This window comes from Stenella coeruleoalba (assembly GCF_951394435.1).
Source record: "Stenella coeruleoalba genome assembly, chromosome: 2".
Classification (NCBI taxonomy): Eukaryota; Metazoa; Chordata; class Mammalia; order Artiodactyla; family Delphinidae; genus Stenella; species Stenella coeruleoalba.
Window position 1 is genome coordinate 86,267,946 of NC_137147.1, and position 18,234 is coordinate 86,286,179.

The 18,234-nt window shown below is 41.2% G+C and overlaps 1 protein-coding gene across 1 annotated transcript; it reads right to left on the reverse strand.

Moving 5' to 3' along the window:
• Window positions 1-3,697: 3,697 nt before the first annotated feature.
• On the reverse strand, window positions 3,698-18,032 carry CATSPER2 (cation channel sperm associated 2). The gene is made up of 12 exons (XM_079912412.1): window positions 17,608-18,032; window positions 16,923-17,096; window positions 16,661-16,729; window positions 13,100-13,272; window positions 12,425-12,580; window positions 12,025-12,149; window positions 10,602-10,780; window positions 10,289-10,388; window positions 9,933-9,989; window positions 6,758-6,948; window positions 6,225-6,392; window positions 3,698-4,021 (listed from the first exon to the last, which is right to left on the reverse strand). Exons 1-12 carry the CDS (start codon window positions 17,783-17,785, stop codon window positions 3,990-3,992), a joined length of 1,602 nt encoding a protein of 533 aa, XP_079768538.1. The 5' UTR covers window positions 17,786-18,032; the 3' UTR covers window positions 3,698-3,989.
• Window positions 18,033-18,234: the final 202 nt, after the last annotated feature.

Consider the following 18,234-nt stretch of genomic DNA (forward strand, 5'->3'; position numbering starts at 1 on the left):
CCTGTGGCACAGTGTTCTTTTCTGTAAAAAGGAGAAATACTAGTATAGAGTTGTCATGAGTATTAAATTTGATAAGGCATTTAAAGTATTTAGCACAGTGCCTGGCATTCATTCAAAAAGAGTAAGCACCCATTATGTGCCAGACACTGGTACAGAATAAACATTCACTAAATGTGACTACTATTATTATTAGACTAGCTCAATATGAATTCTTTTATTTGAAACTAAGGAGTCCTAATTAATACAGAAATTGTCACCAAGAAGTAGTGTCTTGAGTGAAAGACCTTTAGAACAAGTATGGAGCTAGCTGAATCAAGCAGAGAGGGGAACAATGAGGACTCCCTCAACCCAGAAGGGGAAATTCTTGGCACTCCACATGATGATGGAGCAATCAGGTTAAGCAATCCTGTGGCTGACAAGGATTCAGGCTATCTGCCAACTGAGGATGAAGTGCTTAGGATTTATAGCAAAGATATCAGCCTTATTCAATACAAGCAAGTTACTGCTTATACTGTGGTAAGGTTCAACAAAAGCAAGACAAGTTCCAATCCTCAGATGAGCAAATGGAAAGAGAGAAAACCAGAGCCAACAAACTGAAATTACGGGGGTCCAGAGCACGATATTAATCATGTGTGTTGCTAAAGTGAAATGGATTAGATTGGTGGGGTGATTGGAATGCTCTGTGATCTGGCAATTGGAATGGAGATACTTGCAAGGAGCCAAAGGAGTTGAGAAATCTGAAGCATCCTCAACCTCCCAAATCAACCACAGGGCACTTTCTGTCTGACTAGAACAGAGGCCTCCCTTTGTAAAGTGCAATTGTTTTTCTCCCTTTTTGGTTTGCCTTTTGTAACTTAAATATAGATATATATTGCTCACTAAGGATCCAAGCAGTCCCCAGATCTCTTGCAGTTAGGTGGGGTCAGGTGATTAGTTCTGGCTAATGGATAGTGAATGACGAAAGAATTTAAGAGCTAGTGAATGATTGCTCCAGCAATCTCTTCCCTGTTGAGGTAACCTAGAAACCACACACTGAGATGGCAGCGTCATAAGGCCAACTAGCCTAAAGCTCCAGATTATCACACAGCATTTAGAGTAAATTCTCATTTTTGAGTTCTGTTGTAGATTCCTCCGCTCACTAAAATTTATTTGTGACCCCAAAATCAATACCTATGGCATTTTCACAATCCTTCACAGACATCTGCAGAGTGGTAAAAAATTTGAGTCGACTGATGTGTACATTCCCAGCTGAGTTCAAACAAGGCAATACTCCTCTACAGCCATACCACCCTGAATGTGCCCGATCTCATCTCGGAAGCTAAGCATGGTCGGGCCTGGTTAGTGCTTGGATGGGAAACAAGGCAATACTCCACCTTCTTCTCATACTGTAAATCAGTGTCCTTTTCATGATCTATTTAGTGCCACAATTTTAGCATTTTAGTGCTTTTTGTTGGTGATTTCACCGTTTAAAATGGTCCCCCAGCTTAGTGCTGAAGTGCTTTCTAGTGTTCCTAAGCACAGGAAGGCTGTGATGCACCTTACAGAGAAGACGTGTGTTTGATAAACTTTATTCAAGCATGAGTTATAGTGTTGTTGACAGAGGTCAATGCTAATGAATCAACAATATATATTAAATAAGGTGTCCTTAAACAGAAACACCTTACATAAAACACCATACATAAAAAAAAGTTATGTATCCATCCATTGATATTTGACAGTGTGAGCGATAACTGAAGATCAAAGGGGGAAACCATGTTCCAAAATAAAAGCTTAATACAAACCATATGTGAAAAAATTCAATTGTATCACAATATCTAAATCCTAACTTCACTTCCAAAATGCTCCTGAGGAAGCTTCATACTTACCTGGCATAGAGCCTGAATCTCTTCCTTGACTTGAGAAGACTGGTAAAAGTTATAGCAGGGTTATTAGGTTAGGGCAAGGATAAAAAAGGAAGCTGGAGGAGTAATGGATTCATTGCCAGTGAGGCTTGATCCTCAGACCTTAAAATGTTTTTATTTAGTCAGAAAAAAGTTTGGTTTTGTTTTTAAGCAGATGTTATCACACGGCTCTGGGCTGCTGGAAAGATAATTTGGGGAAAAAAACAGAGGGAGGTAAAATCACTGTCTTCATGGAAGTTATTTATTACTTGGGGATCTTATGGGGAGCTAGTTAGAACTGGCAGGGATCTCTGTCTTGTTCATTCATTGACATATCCAAACACCTATAACAGAGTCTGGAACATAGGAACATAGGAAAAATGCAAATTTGTTGAATAAATTCCATTCCAATAGAATTGAAACCAGATCATTTTCGTTAAGGAAGGAGTTAAAGAATGAGGCAGCATGCACAGGGCATTCATTTGAGAAGGTTAACTACAGAAAGCAGGAAGGGATCAGTCATCACATAGCTATAAAGCAGTGCTTTTTGAAACTTTAATGTGCATATGTAACACCTGATTCAACAGGCCCTGAGGATGGGACCTGAGATTCTGCACTTCTAACAAGTCAGGTGAAGCCAATTCTGCTGGTCCTCAGACCACACTTTGAGCAAAGCCACTCAATGATATTGCTCGATGAGCATTCACTTTGTGGATAGCACATGTAAGATTTATTAAATACTTCCTTATTCTGTTTTATTATATTTATTGTATTCTGATTGCTGGGTTCAATGGATGCTCCAATCCAGATCTTGCTGGACCATTCCTTTCTTGAAATTCTAGGGACATTACTCTAGAATGATTATCCTCCTGTCTCTTCAGTTCTTCCCTCTCAGGCTTTTTTCTGGCTCCTCCTCCTCCTATCCCTTAAGTGGTCCTGCTTCCCAGGTTTCTCTCTCCAGTCCTCAATTCTTCTATTTGTACTTAATGGAAATTCTTTGTTATCTCTAATTCTATTTGATTCCTTTGGGGTTTCTAGGTATACAATTGTGTCTAAAAATAGTATTTGTAGTTCTTCTTTCCAAGTATTTATTTCTTATTATAAGATTTTAATACAACATTATATATTGACATTTATTTTTAAAATATTTTTGTTTTGTCCCACATTTTATGGGGAATGACTAAAATGCTTTTCCTTGAAACATAATGTTGGTTATTGGTTTCAAATAATCTTTTCTTACTTTATTTTAAAAATTGAGATCTAATTCACATAAAATTTACCATTTTAAAGAACACCATTCAGTGTTTCATGTATTCTTCATACATGTGTATGTTCATATATGTTAAGCACTCAATAAATGATAGAATTTTTAATAATAAACATGTCTAAAGACTTGAGTCATCCAACAATGGAACATGATGCCCTCTAGATAATAAGTCAACAGTAACTAGAAACATTAAAACATTGGATAATCCCCTTTCGGTGATGTTCTATATAAAAGGTGTTCCTACTCTGACAGGAGATAGACTGACTCTAAAAAATCTGTGGGACATACTGATTTGCCCCACCCCCTACAGAACAGAATCAATGCCCTCAGAAAAGGCAAGGAAATGGAATAAAGGGATGCTCTTTTGGCTCAGGAACAGATGAAAATGATGTTTGATTGAAGTTAACGGTGCCCAGGAGAAGCAATGTTCTTAGAGTAGCAAGGGAAACAACAGTTCTCAAATAGTTACACTCACAGTTCCTGGGGTCTCCTTACCCCCAACCCCCAGGGTCCTGTACCCACCAGTGAGGGAGAAGGTGAAATTAGGACTCTAGCAGGAAGTAGATGCTATAGAAAAGGTGGGGGCTATAGTGACAAAGCCAAAGAAAGAGTGAGATTCAGGAGCTGTGGAAAGGGTAGAAAGCCAAGGACCATGGGCCTCACTGGCATCTGAACTAACTTTCGCCTGATCTGATATCTTTCAGTATCCCCTATGTCTCAGAGACAGACCACTGTACAATTATCAGCAGGATTTATTAGACATTTATACTTTGAATTCTCCATTTCCAACACTTCCCTTCATTAATTTTTGCCAAAGATAGCGAAGCCATCCGCTGTCAGCTTTACTTGTCTTCAAAATTCATCAGTGCCTGCACTGTAAAGAAACAGACTGTGAAGCTGGAGAGGTAAGAATGTTCAGAACATACAAATGTTTGGTGAAGACCCTGTTTTTCTGGGTTCTAGGTTTCCATTCAAAGTTTTACTAATCTTGGGGCTTCCCTGGTGGTGCAGTAGTTGAGAGTCTGCCTGCCGATGCAAGGGACACGGGTTCGTGCCCCGGTCTGGGAAGATCCCACGTGCTGCGGAGCGGCTGGGCCCGTGAGCCATGGCCGCTGAGCCTGCGCGTCCGGAGCCTGTGCTCCGCAACGGGAGAGGCAAAAAAAAAAAAAAAAGTTTTACTAATCTTTACCCTAAATTAAGCCATATGAGTCTGTCCTCTTTGCCACAGATGAATTAATCAGGATTAAGGAAGCCATCTTGCTACCTTCGCCGCCCTTTCACCCTGTTCTCCCCAGAACAAATGGGGAGGCAGGGCTGAGGACAGTTGGAAAGAGCAGGATAACAATGCAATATTCGAAGTAGGCAAAGCCTGTCTGACATCCTGCTCTAAATTCCATGTTCCAATGTTATAAATTCCTCTTATTGCTCTCCTATGCCCACCACACACACATTCCTCTTCCCCCATTGATATTTTCACTTGGGGTTGACTTCAGCTAGGTATTAGGAGGATAACACTAATCCACATTAAATTGTTAAAAAAAAATTGCCCCTAACTTTTGTAATTTTAGAGGGAAAATTCATTGATCCAAATTAATCTCTAGGTGGTGAAATCTCAAATGAGAAATTTAGGGAAAATAATTTTGAGCAGGTAGTTCTCAGCTTAAATCAAACTTTACTATTTTTTTTAAAAGAATTTTTTTAAATTTATTTATTTATTTTATTTTTGGCTGTGTTGAGTCTTCATTGCTGCACAAAGTCTTTCGCTAGTTGCGGCGAGCGGGGGCTACTCTTCGTTGTGGTGCGCGGGCTTCTCATTGTGGTGGTTTCTCTTGTTGCAGAGCACGGGCTCTAGGTGGGCAGGCTTCAGTAGTTGTGGCACACGGTCTCAGTAGTTGTGGCTCGTGGGCTCTAAAGCACAGGCTCAGTAGTTGTGGCACACGGGCTTAGTTCCTCTGCAGCATGTGGGATTTTCTTGGAAGAGGGCTCGAACCCATGTCCCCTGCATTGGCAGGCAGATTCTTAACCTCTGCACCACCATGAAGTCCCAACTTCACTATTTTTTTTAAACATTTATTTATTTATTTGGCTGTGTCGGGTCTTAGTTGCGGCACACAGGATCTTCGTTGAGGCGCGCGGGCTTCTCTAGCTGTGGCATGCGTGCTCAGTAGTTGCGGTGCATGGGCTTAGTTGCCCCATGGCATGTGGAATCTTAGCTCCCCGACTGGGGATCAAACCTGCGTCCCCTGCATTGGAAGGCGGTTTCTTAACCACTGGACCACCAGGGAAGTTCTAAACTTTACCATTTGATCACATATTTTCTCTGCATAGGCTTGACTCTAGAAGGGACTGAAAGGAAGAGGAATCTGTAATTCATAAACCTCTTGAGGACAGTGGGCACTTGTGGGCTTTCTGCTGACTGTCTAATCCCCATAGCTATTGAACTTGAGCCTGAGGCCCTTACTGTTGAGGTCTGAAAGGTGACCTTCAAAGAGAAGAAACATGTACAAAAGGGGACAGGCTGGGGCTTCCCTGGTGGCAGTGGCTGAGAGTCCGCCTGCCGAGGCAGGGGACACGGGTTCGTGCCCCGGTCCAGGAGGATCCCACATGCCGTGGAGCAGCTGGGCCCATGAGCCATGGCCGCTGAGCCTGTGCGTCCCGAGCCTGTGCTCCGCAACGGGATAGGCCACAACAGTGAGAGGCCCATGTACCGCAAAAAAAAAAACAAAAAACAAAAAAAGGGGGGGCAGGCTGCCCAAATAGAGTGAGAGCCCACCTTATCCTAATTTCCAGCAGCTGGAACTGGATACTCTTCTCTTTTGAAATAAGCTCTCAGACCTAACAGGATTTAGGTGTCCCCTACCAGAGAAGCAGGGTTGCCAGGTCCTCACTAGGTTAGAAGAAATCTGGACATATGCCCAGAATGTGACATACTAAACCGTGAATTTGCCTTTTTTAGGTGTGAGGTGGAAATTCAGAGGCTGAGGTGCCAAAATAGCAAACACCCTTCTTCTCCCCAGTTATGTATGCTACTCCAATGGACTTAACTCCTGGTCTCCATGGCTGCCCTAAATCCATACCTGCAAACTCTTGCAACCGCTTACGCTCCTCTAGGTTATACTGCAGCTTTTCTAGCAACTCAAAATATCGGAAGAGTGAATCCCTAGGCCAAACAACACGTTCATCCTGATCCATATCCATTAGCCCAGGCAGATTCTGGTGCACATGAGTCTCCCAGTCCAACTGACCTGGAGGGAGAAATGCTTCTCAAGAACATATCTAGATTCTTGGAAGTTGGATAAAAGCTGATAAACTCTATGGGGGCAGGCGAGGAGAAAGCAGGGATGAAAGAGGATATAGGAAGGAGAGAGAGAAAAGTATGTATCACCAAGACATCACTTCTACAATAAACAAAGAGAGCCACAATCATACTTTTCCAAAGTGCGGCAGAAGCACAGGGGAAATGAAGAAGCTGAAGAAAGTAACCAAGGCCAGAAAATCGGACTGGTGGAGAAAATCGGGAAATGTGCATAGTGGGAGAGCTCCTATTAAGAATGGGATGTCTCATGGAGAAGAGGAGTCTGAATTCAACTGGGAGAAACCCTCGGCTTACCAATACGGTCATAATATCTGGAGCCAGAAGAAGAGGAACAGTAGGAAGATGAAGATGAGGAGGAAGAGGAAGATGCAGACTTCTTCACTTTTGACAAGGACTTCTTTGTTTTTGACTTAGATGCTCTTGAACTCTCTTTAGTGGCACTGTATTTGGACTCTTCCAAAGATTCCCCTTGTTGATTGGCATCTCTGTAAGTGAAAGGCAAAATTTTATTGCTTCAAATACTTTTACACAATATGGCTGGTTCTTTCGTTATTCTGATTCTGGCCCTGGCCTAAAGCTAGGAGTTAAGGCAATGAAGGCCAAACTGCTCCCAAAATCTAAGTTTAAGCACATCCAACCTAAATTATCCCGTGTCATGTACCCCTATTAGTGCCCCTCACCACATAACGTCTGTGCTCAATCTTACTCGGGCTTCCACGTTCCACACTCCACCTTATTTTGCAAAGTTTTAGCCCCCCACCCCTTGGCCCTATGCCTATTACACCACAACTATAGCCTCTGCCCCCTCGATTCCATCTCTTAATATTAGAGGGAACTTGGGCTCAGCTCTTTATATCTTCTCCATCTACCGTTGCTCCTTTGGTGATCTCATCTGCTGAGTTCAAATGCCTACCAGATGCAAATTTAAGCCTCTTGTCCAGACCTCACTCCTTAATCCAGACTTGTATATACAACTTTTACTCACTTAGCACCACTTGAATGTCTAAGGACATCTCAAATTCAATCAAAACTGAACTCTTTGCCCACCAAACCTCTTCCACCCACAGCCCTCCCCATCTCAGCTAATCAACCCTTCCAGTTGCTTGGGTCAGAACCTTCATCCTTAATTCTTCTCTCATACCCCACATCCAATCCATCAAGAAAGCCTGTTGAGGGCTTCCCTGGTGGCACAGTGGTTAAGAATCCACCTGCCAATGCAAGGGACACGGGTTCGAGACCTGGCCCGGGAAGATCCCACATGCCGTGGAGCAACTAAGCCCATGCGCCACAACTACGGAGCCTGAGCTCTAGAGCCTGCAAGCCACAACTACTGAGCCCACGTGCCACAACTACTGAAGCCTGTGCGCCTAGAGCCCGTGCTCTGCAACAAGAGAAGCCATGACAATGAGAAGCCCGCACACCGCAACGAAGAGTAGCTCCGGATCACCCCAACTAGAGAAAACCCACGCACAGCAACGGAGACCCAACACAGCCAAAAATAAAAAATAAAATAAAATAAATAAATAATTTAAAAAAAAAAGAAAGCCTGTTGACTCTACCTTCAAAATATCTTTTCTCTCAGAGTGGTACCACTGGTACCACTCTGGTCTGAGCCATCAACGCCTCTTGCCTGTATAGCAGCATAGCCTCCTAACTCATCTCTCTGCTTCTTATTTTATTCTTCCCTCAGTTTATCATCAACACAGCAAGCAGACTAATTTTTCTTAAATGTAAGTCACTGCATGTCACTGCTCCGCTATGTTCCCCATCTCACCCGAAATCAAAGCCTAAGTCCTCACAGTGGTCCCCACAGCCCTACAGGATCAGGTCCCCATTACCTCTCTGACCTCATCTCCTATCATTCTCCCCCCCACTTACTCTGCTTCAGTCACAGTAGCTTCCTTGCTATTTCTCAGACACACCAGGCATGCTTCTGTTTTAGGACCTTTGTACTAGCTGTTCCCTCTGCTTATAATACTCTTCCCATAGATATCCACATAGTAATCCCCTGACTTCCTCCAAGTCTTTGCTCAAATATTACCTTTTCAGAGGCCACCCTGACTATCTTGTTTAAAATTACAATCCAGGGACCCACTGTCAGAGGCCACCCTGACTACCTTGTTTAAAATTACAACCCAGGGACCCACTGTCCCTGGTGGCACAGTGGTTAAGAATCTGCCTGCTAATGCAGGGGACACGGGTTCGAACCCTGGTCTGGGAAGATCCCACATGCTGCAGAGCAACTAGGCCCATGAGCCACAACTACTGAGCCTGCGCGTTTGGAGCCTGTGCTCCGCAACAAGAGAGGCCACGATAGTGAGTGGCCCCCGCTTGTCACAACTAGATAAAGCCCTCGCACAGAAATGAAGACCCAACACAGCCAAAAATAAATAAATAAATAAATAAAAGCCAAGCATTTGAAGCCCCTAAAAAAAAAAAAAAGTACAACCCATATGCAACCCCCCTCTTATACTCCAATCCCCCTTAACCTATTCTACTTTTTACTTTTTTATAATGCTTATCCTATTTTTAAATTTGTTTTTTATTGAAGTATAGTTGAGTTACAATGTTGTGTTAATTTCTGCTTATAGCAAAGTGACTCAGTTATACACACATATATACATTCTTTTTATATTCAAGGCTTATATTTTAATGTGCTAATTTTCTTATTAATATGATTACTGTTTGCTGTCCCTTTCCTCCTACTAGCATATAAGCTCCATGAGAACAGGCATTATTATTTATTTTGTTCACTGATATACTCTGAGCAACTAATAAGCATTCAATAATTATTTGTTGATGGATTTCTTATTTCTCCTTCTGCTCTCTTGTCCACTGCTGAACACTCAGTGTCTTGAATAACATGTTTCACGGAAGGTACTTTTATTAGTTTCCTGTGGCTGCTGTAGGAAATTACCACAAACTTGGTAGCTTAAAACAACAGAAATTTATTCTCTCACAATTTTGGAAGCCGGAAGTCTGAAATCAATGTGTCAACAGGGCCATACTCCCTTTGGAATCTCAAAGGGAGAAGGTTCCTTGCTTCTTGTTGCTTCTGGCAGTTGCCTTGCATCCACTGGCTTCCTTTGGCTTGTGGTTGCATCACTCCAATCTCTATCTCTGTCTTGACATCGTCTCCTATTCTCCATGTCTATGTCTTCTCTCCTGTCTCTTAAATCCAGAGACCCTTGTCACTGGATTTATGGCCCACCTGGATAATCCAGAATGATCACATCTCAAGATCCTAAATTTAACTGCATCTGCAAAGACCCTTTTTCTAAATAAGGTCATGTTCACAGGTTCTGGGAATTAGAACATGGACATATCTTTTTTGAGGCCACCATTCAACCCACTACAATAAATAGTTATTGAATGAATGAATTCTCTCTCAAAGCCAATCTTCACCTTTGGTTTCCTACCCTTTCCTCCTTCATGTGTGTCCATCCCACTTCACATATACACTCCTAACCTGGCATCCATTTTGCTAACGCTTGACCTCTGTGCCTCGGGGATTAGGTTTTGTCTCCTGCAAAGCAAAAAACACAAAAGAGTGAAGAGAGTTACACTGAAGCAGGAGTGTAGTAAGGAAAAAAGAATTCTGATCATCAAGTGAGGAGAATAAGTTGTAGTAAAGGAGTGAAAAAGAGTGGGGAAGCCCTGACAGTGGATAAAGAATCAGGCAGTATTTTAGAGCTGGGGAATTCTAACTCTGAGGCAAATCTGTCACAAAGGGGAAAATGGCACTGCGGCCAAGGAGCGGAAACAGAGAATGAGATCAGGGCACCCTCATGAACTAAAGCTGGGTTTGAAAATGGGGAAGCAGACCTCTGGATAATCTGACGCTTGAATATGTCGGCTTTGTGCTGAACCTCCAGGTGTGTCATCTCCTCGTTCAGCTCATTTCTGATATTCTGGAAGTTAGTAACTGCCCCAAAGGGCCATTAGGAGTTGGGAGATGGTGGTGACTAGACATGGGGAGAGGGCTTGGGTGGGGAGAAACCAAGTGAAATATCCATTCCAGGCCCCGCACCTTCCTGTTACATCAGGTTCTCTCTCTCCGTAATTCACCAATCCTAGCTTTCGCTCTAATTTCTTCCCAAACACCCCTCTCACCAAGTTTCACCTCTTCTATGCTTACCCATCATGGCTACTATGATGTTTCGAAAGATAATGGAACCAAGTAACAACCAGAGGATGACATAGATGCTGCTGAAGGTACGGCTGACTTCAGGCACCTTCCAGGTATCCTGAAGCAGTGCATACCAATGATCCATAGTAAAGAGAATGAACACTGTCACTACGGAATTCAGCAGGTCCCTAAAGAAAAAGGAGGTGTGTGTATAGACAGAGAGAGCTAATTCTCTAAGAAACACTATCATTCTTACTCTCAAAGCAACATAAGAGCATTTCTTTGTAGTTTGCTCTGACTTTAGCCCCTTTTCTACCATACTCAATTTTTTACCTAATCTTTCTTCGGTTTGAGATTGTTTTATTAGGTTTTCCTTTATCATGAATAATCTATGAATAGCTCTCACCATTCCATCAGTGCCTGGGGCACAGTAGGTGTTTAATACATAGGTATTAACTGAATGTTTAAAAATTGAATCACCAATTACACATCATTTTTTTCTAAGTTCATTCTCCACTGTTTTATGGACTTCGCCTAACGGAAAGTCACATACAAATTTAGCAAACATCGTGCCTACTTAGTTTGCTGGCATGAACTGACAGTCAAGTAAATGGATGGATATGTGACACAAACATGTGACTCCAAATAATGAATGATAATGAATATATCACAAAAGGTCTCAGGAAGATATCTAAATTTTCCTTCTTATCCCTCAATATACATATTACTGAAAACATCAGAGCCTGAACAGAATGAATTCTAGGACTTCCCCAAGTCAATACTCTTACAAAACTACCTGTTAGTCTAAGATAGAGACCTGAGAGGTGCTGACAAGATTGGATTCCAATTCACAAATAACACTGTCTCCTCGAAATCCAAATTGACTTTCTACTAGTAATCAGTGTCCTCTAGACAAAATGCTTATCAGGATTTTACTTTTGAAAGAATTTAAGTATGTGCATGTGTAATCTCTACATTTAAGAGACTGGGGTAAAACCAGTGACCATGTTTGAGGTCACAGTAACATTTACTGATCACTTACAATGTGTGAAATGCTGTGCTAAATGCTTAAATGAATTACCTCATTTATCCCTACACTCTTATGAAGTAGTACTACTTTTAATCCCATTTTTCAAAAGAGGTAACTGAGACAGAAACCAGGGCTTAACCCATGGAGTATACTGCTATTTAAAGGTGAGGGTAAGTTTGAATTTGCAAAACCCAAAGCAAACCAGGAGTACCTGACCTATCCTCAAAATTGGAGCTAATACCTCTCACTATTCCTCTGCTTTCTCTTTACCTCTCCTTACTGTGTTCTATTCCCGTTTCTTACAATATATTATACTTTTTGTATTACTGTACTTTGGACTAGCTTCCCAGTCTCATGCCCAAACTCTCTCCCCCAACCCAGGCTTCCCCCAGTCCTGCCTACGAGAAGAACATGTGATACTCCAGGTCCTGGCGAGTTGAACGGGTGTAATTCTCGAAGAAGTAGACACCAGCCACGGCAAAAATGTAGAAGAAGATGAGCAGCAACATCAAGAGGAAGGTCATGCTCTAGAGGCCATGACCTTGAGTCAGAGTTGGGCCAGACTAGGCTGATCTCCACCTACAGCCTAGTCAGACCCACCCTGGAAATCCCCCACCAAACCCTCACTTCTAGCCTGAGCCCAGTCATCTCTAGAACACAGCAGCCTGTCCCTAGCCCTTTCTCATCAACAACATTTCACAGGGTCTTTCATTGCCTTCTTTCATCCACCCAGACTGTTTCATGTTAAACCCCCATGTTTATCCACCTTGCCCACTTGATACAGCTGCAGCAGTCAAATCACCTTGAGGGCCCTGACCAGGGCCAAAATAATGACTCGAACTTGACGGAATCGTGCAAAGAGTTTAAGAGACCTTAGCACCCGGCAGATCCTCAGCAACTGGAGCCATACGGAATGGCTTGTTACCCCTACCAGCACCACAACCTCAGGAATCAGGGACTGTAGGAAACACACAGATCATGAGTAAAATATACCCCAAAGCACCCACGCACAGTTGCCCCTTCTTTATCTTTATCTTTATCATTGTCATAGTTCCTTGGTCATTATCCTTTGAAAAGCATTCTCTGGGGACTGTTTCCTATTCAGCCTTTCTATAAGAAATTACTTAAACCCTGCATTTCAACTTGCTCAGACATTAAAAGGGGATAAATACAGTGCTTAACTCATTGGGTTGTTGTGGAGCTCAAATTTTAAGAAATGCATGAAAAAAAGGACAGTTTCTGACATTTAGGAAGTGGTTAGTAACTGGTAGATGTTATTGCTGGGGTTAATGTTGTGATCAGATTCTTCCTTGCTCCTAATACCAACAACTCCTACCATGCCTGACTTTTAGAGAAGAAAAAAATCAAAATAAGGAGGTTAGGTACATTTCTATTTGTTTCTTCCTGTGCTCTAAGTATCTTAACTTTTCTTGTCCTTGATTCACATAGGCACATTTCTCAGGATATCTATCCTTACCAATATGGTGACAACAAAGTCAAAGACATTCCAGGCATTCTTCCAGAAGAGGAAAAAGCTGGATAGCCACATAAGAAGGATCTCCAAGATGAAAACAAGCAAGATGAACCAAGCTGCCACCTCCAGAGTCAGCTTCAGTGGCCACAGTTGGGTATTTGAGGATTCGAGCAATTCTGTGAGAATAGAGCAAAGGATGAGTAAAGGGTAAAGAAGCAGGAAGCTGAATGATAGAGAATGATCAGCAACTGTTAAAAACCACAGTTGTGCCCACTGCTATGCCATTTTTCTTTTGAGTTTCTCTTCTTAATGCCGTTGTTGCTTCAGCCTGTGAAATTCAGGGGAGGATAGAATCGAACATGAAAAATAGCTACAACTCATCTCCTGCTGGTACTGGTACGTGTTAACAGCTGCAAGTTACTGCCTTCCCACTCTGGGGTCAGAGAGCCACCAAGGGATTGCTCTCTTAATGACCACCAACCCTGTCTGTTCTGTTACCCTGGTACCAAACTTCATGAAGAAGCAACAGGCCTTGAGAAAAGAACGCAAATGTAGGGCCATGATATGGAAAGTGTTTTATAACATATCTAGGAACAAGAAGCCAGATTCATGGGGCATATTAGGTTATAATAAGAAATTACTTGGTTCTTTGTTACTTTTAAAGCTTCTCCTTTCTACTCTGCCTAAAATTGATTTTATGCTGCAAAGCAAATTGAATCCTATACTTTCTCTCTAGAACCTAATTATTTGCTGACCTCAATTCCTTTACTCATTTGCTTTCATCTTTCAACCCTCTTCACCTCTTGTATACATTTAATAGATGTATATCATGCTGTAAAAAAAAGCACTGAGATCAAAATAGGTTTAAAAGCTAAATAAAATTTTCTCTTTGAAACAGAACAATCTGAGAGCCTCCAAATGCACTATGACTGATATGCCTGGCAGTTAATAGAGACAAGAGAATACTCAATCACCCTGAACAACACAAATGGCTGTGTAGATTTTGACACTTACAGTTTTAAATTGTTATTGCTTTTAGCAATGTTTTGGCTAATTACATTAACGAAGTAAGGAACACTGATGTTGAAATACAACTTAATGAAGAGCAAAAGAATAATTCTGCAAGTTTATCTCAAGACAATCTTCATCAGATTCTATAAATTGCATTCATCTGATAGAAAATTTTATATGGCACATCAAGATATCTCTAGAACCCCAAAAATCAGTGTTTAAATTATAATAATGTTGTACTCAGTTTTTTGTTGGAAATAAGAACTATTCACACTCACAATGTGTTATTTTCAGAGAAGGGCTTGCAAATGAGCCAAATCTTTTTTCTTTTCTCACCTTCTCACCATTTAGAAACAAAATATGAAAATTATAAAAATAAGCCCATTGATGTTTAAAGTGCAAAGCAGAATTACCAATATCATTGTGGAAGAAGATTTTTTTTCTACTTTTTTATGCCCAAACACATAATTAAATTTGCACCTACACTTTAACATATAACATGTATTTAACATACAATACACAATGTTGTAAACCTAAAACTAATATACGTTATATCTAAACTTTTTAAAAGAAACAGAAAATTTAGAAATATAATACATAGGGAATTGGTTCGGGTCCAGGGTCCAGTGGTTCGGACTCGGTGCTTTCACTGCCATGGGCCCAGGTTCAATCCCTGGTCAGGCAACTAAGATCCTGCAAGCCACTTGACACAGACAAAAAACCCATAAATTAAATGTATTTGATCCCCAAACCGAACTTAATATATAATGTCACTTAAAAATTCATTTGTAGACAAATTATATATTTTCTTTAAAAAAAAGCATGATCACTTATAAAATGGCAAAAGTAAAAGTTTGCTTACATTTTATTATTAAAATTATATAATAATAAACACTAAAATATAATATTTAGCAACATGTTAGTCTAAATTATCATTTTTACTTCAACTTGCTTCTCCATATCACAGAAAAAATGTGATAAAATAAAATGATTAAAATTACTATGGAGGTTTTCAAGGTTATATATGTTTTTCTGGGAAACAAAATTGTAAGATGAAAAAGATTGGGGAGCTTTGATCTAGAGCACTGTTTGTTCCTTATCTGTAACAGCATTCTTTATGATCTGGAAAATTGCTTTTTAAAAGTCTAAACAAAGTCTTAATGTTTACCACACGAATTAGTCTATTCAAAGAAATCTGTTAGTCACAAATTATTTCCCTTTGCAAAATCCCTCCTGCCTTTCTACCATGAGAATGTACTTAATAAGATACAATTTTCATGAGCTTGCCAGGTGATTCCCATTCAGGCAATCCACCTATCCTCTGGCACAGTGATCATGTTTCATATTCAGCTGTTTCACCAAAAAGAATGGTTAGTGCTATTCTATTTTGATTTGTCTGTTAGATTCAGGGAATCCCATATATTTACTGCTATTTACTTTATTCCAAGGCTGAAATCTGTATCTCTAATCCCACAGGGCAAATACTTGCCAATTATCATTAACAACAAGAAATAGGAAATGTGGGTGACTTAATTTAAAACCCTCATCACTGTGCGGAGGAAATAAAACAGTTCAAAGCATATAGTATACCGCAGTTGGTCAATGACACCAAATACTGTTGTGTATTTAAATGCCTTTGACCTGATTCCATTAAAAGACTATTTTTTTAAATTTACTTTTTATTTTTATTATTTATTTTTTGGCTGTGTTGGGTCTTTGTTGCTGCGCGGGCTTTCTCTAGTTGCGGTGAGTGGGGGCTACTCTTTGTTGTGGTGCACGGGCTTCTCTTAGGGCTCTAGAGCGCAGGCTCAGTCGTTGCGGTACACAGGTTTAGTTGCTCCGTGGCATGTGGGATCTTCCCGGACCAGGGTTTGAACCCATGTCTCCTGCACTGGCAGGTGGATTTTTAACCACTGCGCCACCAGGGAAGTCCAAAAGCTATTTTTAAAGTGGGAAACTTCCCCAAAATAGTGAGGATGAAACAAGGAAGTGAGTACTTCTACTGTCCTTTCTGAGCAGTTTGAGATGATAATCAAATGAGGTCATTGATTCTCCAAACATTCTTTTGCTTTTAATACATTTCATAAAATTTATGATTGGTTTTAGTGTCATCTACTCTTCAAGTCATTTTTTGGCTCATCTAATATCTTAGTTGTAACTTTACATACATTGTGAGTTTTCTTATTTGTACTTACTCTTTCTAAACATATTTGTAAAAATGTAAATGTTGGATCACTTGCTGATAGGTACTGATATCTCTATTAGAAAAGATTCATTCAAATTATTAGACTAACACAAGAAATGCAACTGGTCTTCCTGTCTCCAATTCCTTGTGAGACTACTACACCCCACCTCTAAGTGTCTACACTACCTTCTATCTACTACACTTGAGAGCCCTTCAAATGTTTCTAGGTCTTAGCAGTTGCACAAATCCTACTCCAAGAGACTTAATATAATTGTTCCTATCACAATTCAAATAACATTCAAATGTGTAAAATGATCAACTTAAAAGGAAAAATGACTCCCACCCTTTCATTCAGCATGAGTTCTCACCTATTTCAACCATCAGTACAATTGTATTCAGAAAGATGAGGAAGATGATAAAGTTTCTGAAGAGAGGACCTGTTTTCTCTTAAGAAAACATAGAGTGGAGTTCTTTTTGGTTTAGGCAGGTGACATAATTAGGGCAAGAACAGAAGCGGTGAGAATGAGAAGAAAATGGAGTTTGGGAAGGGAAAAATAAGTCAATAGGCAGATGATGAGGCAAGAGAGACCGTAAAGTCATGGGATAAAAATGAGTGGCATGAAAGGATACACTCAAGGACCCATCCAGCCCACAAGGAAAGCGGTGGACTCTGGCTGCAGCGCACTCGAAGGGTGCTCATCAGTCTCTGGGCATGTGTAATCCGTTCTACATGACGAGGCTTTATGGAGAAGCGCACAAGCTGGTGTTGATCTCCCAACATAAGTTTCTTCTGACAGGAAGGATCTACACCAAACATTTAAAAAAAGGGACAGTGGATAAATATAAAAAGAAGTCTTTGCGAGTATCAGGAGCAGGTAGGATTGGGGGCAGGAACACTGGTTACATAATGGGCCCCCTAGTGCAGGGGCTTACCTTGCTGCTCCTTCACACAACAACTAATACTATTTTGGAGTACGAGCTCACCTATTGCTTATGACCAACACTGTCCATGCCCAGAATAAAGGCTGCAGGTTCAACCCTCAAAGTTTTAAGTGTCTTTGGTAGAAACTTCCAAGTCAGCCAGGGCTAATAGTTACCCTAGGCCTAAAAGTGAACGGCATGGGTTCCATCTCCTGGATCCAGAGTTTTATTTATAAAGCCTTTGATTTATCAAGTTTGGTGTAACTTCCAAACTAGCAACCAAACCAATCTCCCCTGAAATTTCTACCCTTAAAATTGCCTCTCTGCTTCCTACTCTTTGGAGGGTGTGGATGGGAGTCTTAAATTCATCCTAGTGAAGAAACAGGCTGCTGACCAAGTATCTCTCGAATAGTGTGCCGTGGCACAGCTTGGCTCAAGCCGTGCAGATGCTGAAGGAGAGAGAAAGTATCAATGAGTCGGGAACGAATGGCATCAGCCCGGGGCAGTTGCATGTGTCCTACTGGGTGATAAGTGGCCATGCCTGTTAAGAAAATAAAAGAATCGAGTGTCATTTCATTTTTGGAGTTGCACCAAGCCTTAGAGGTTCTCTTCCCTTCCTCCCAACCTCTTTGCCCTTAAGAAGACAAACATTGTACCCAGACTCAAGGCTTTTTGAAACAAATGAGACAGGAGTCATTACAGAGAATCTGCGTAGTTGACTAAGTGGACAGACACCTTCACCTGTGTGACAGCATTTCTAGTTAAAAGCAGCAGCCACAAAGAGCAGGAATCCCGGGGTTGGACAAAGAGGAATTCAGGCACCACCTGGACCTGAGGGTATCAGGTAATGCGATGAGGTGGGTCAGTGGGAGGGCTTAGGACTGCCGCCAAAAGAAAGACCGAGTTAAGAGGAACTGGACAAAATGCAACAGCCTGACATTTTGAAAATGTGTCCCGTCCCAAGTGTGTCCACTCCAACGCGCTCCCTCGGGTGCCAGCTCCCTCTCTCAATTCCCACTTC

Coding starts and splice junctions, on each gene's coding strand:
- CATSPER2 (XM_079912412.1), bottom strand. CDS start 17,785: ATGACACTCGATTCTTTTATTTTCTTAACAGGCATGGCCACTTATCAC. Junction 12,150..12,424: donor CCCTGGTCAGGGCCCTCAAG/GTGATTTGACTG, acceptor CATGGCCTCTAG/AGCATGACCTTCCTCTTGAT. Junction 9,990..10,288: donor AAGCGTCAGATTATCCAGAG/GTCTGCTTCCCC, acceptor TTTGCTTTGCAG/GAGACAAAACCTAATCCCCG.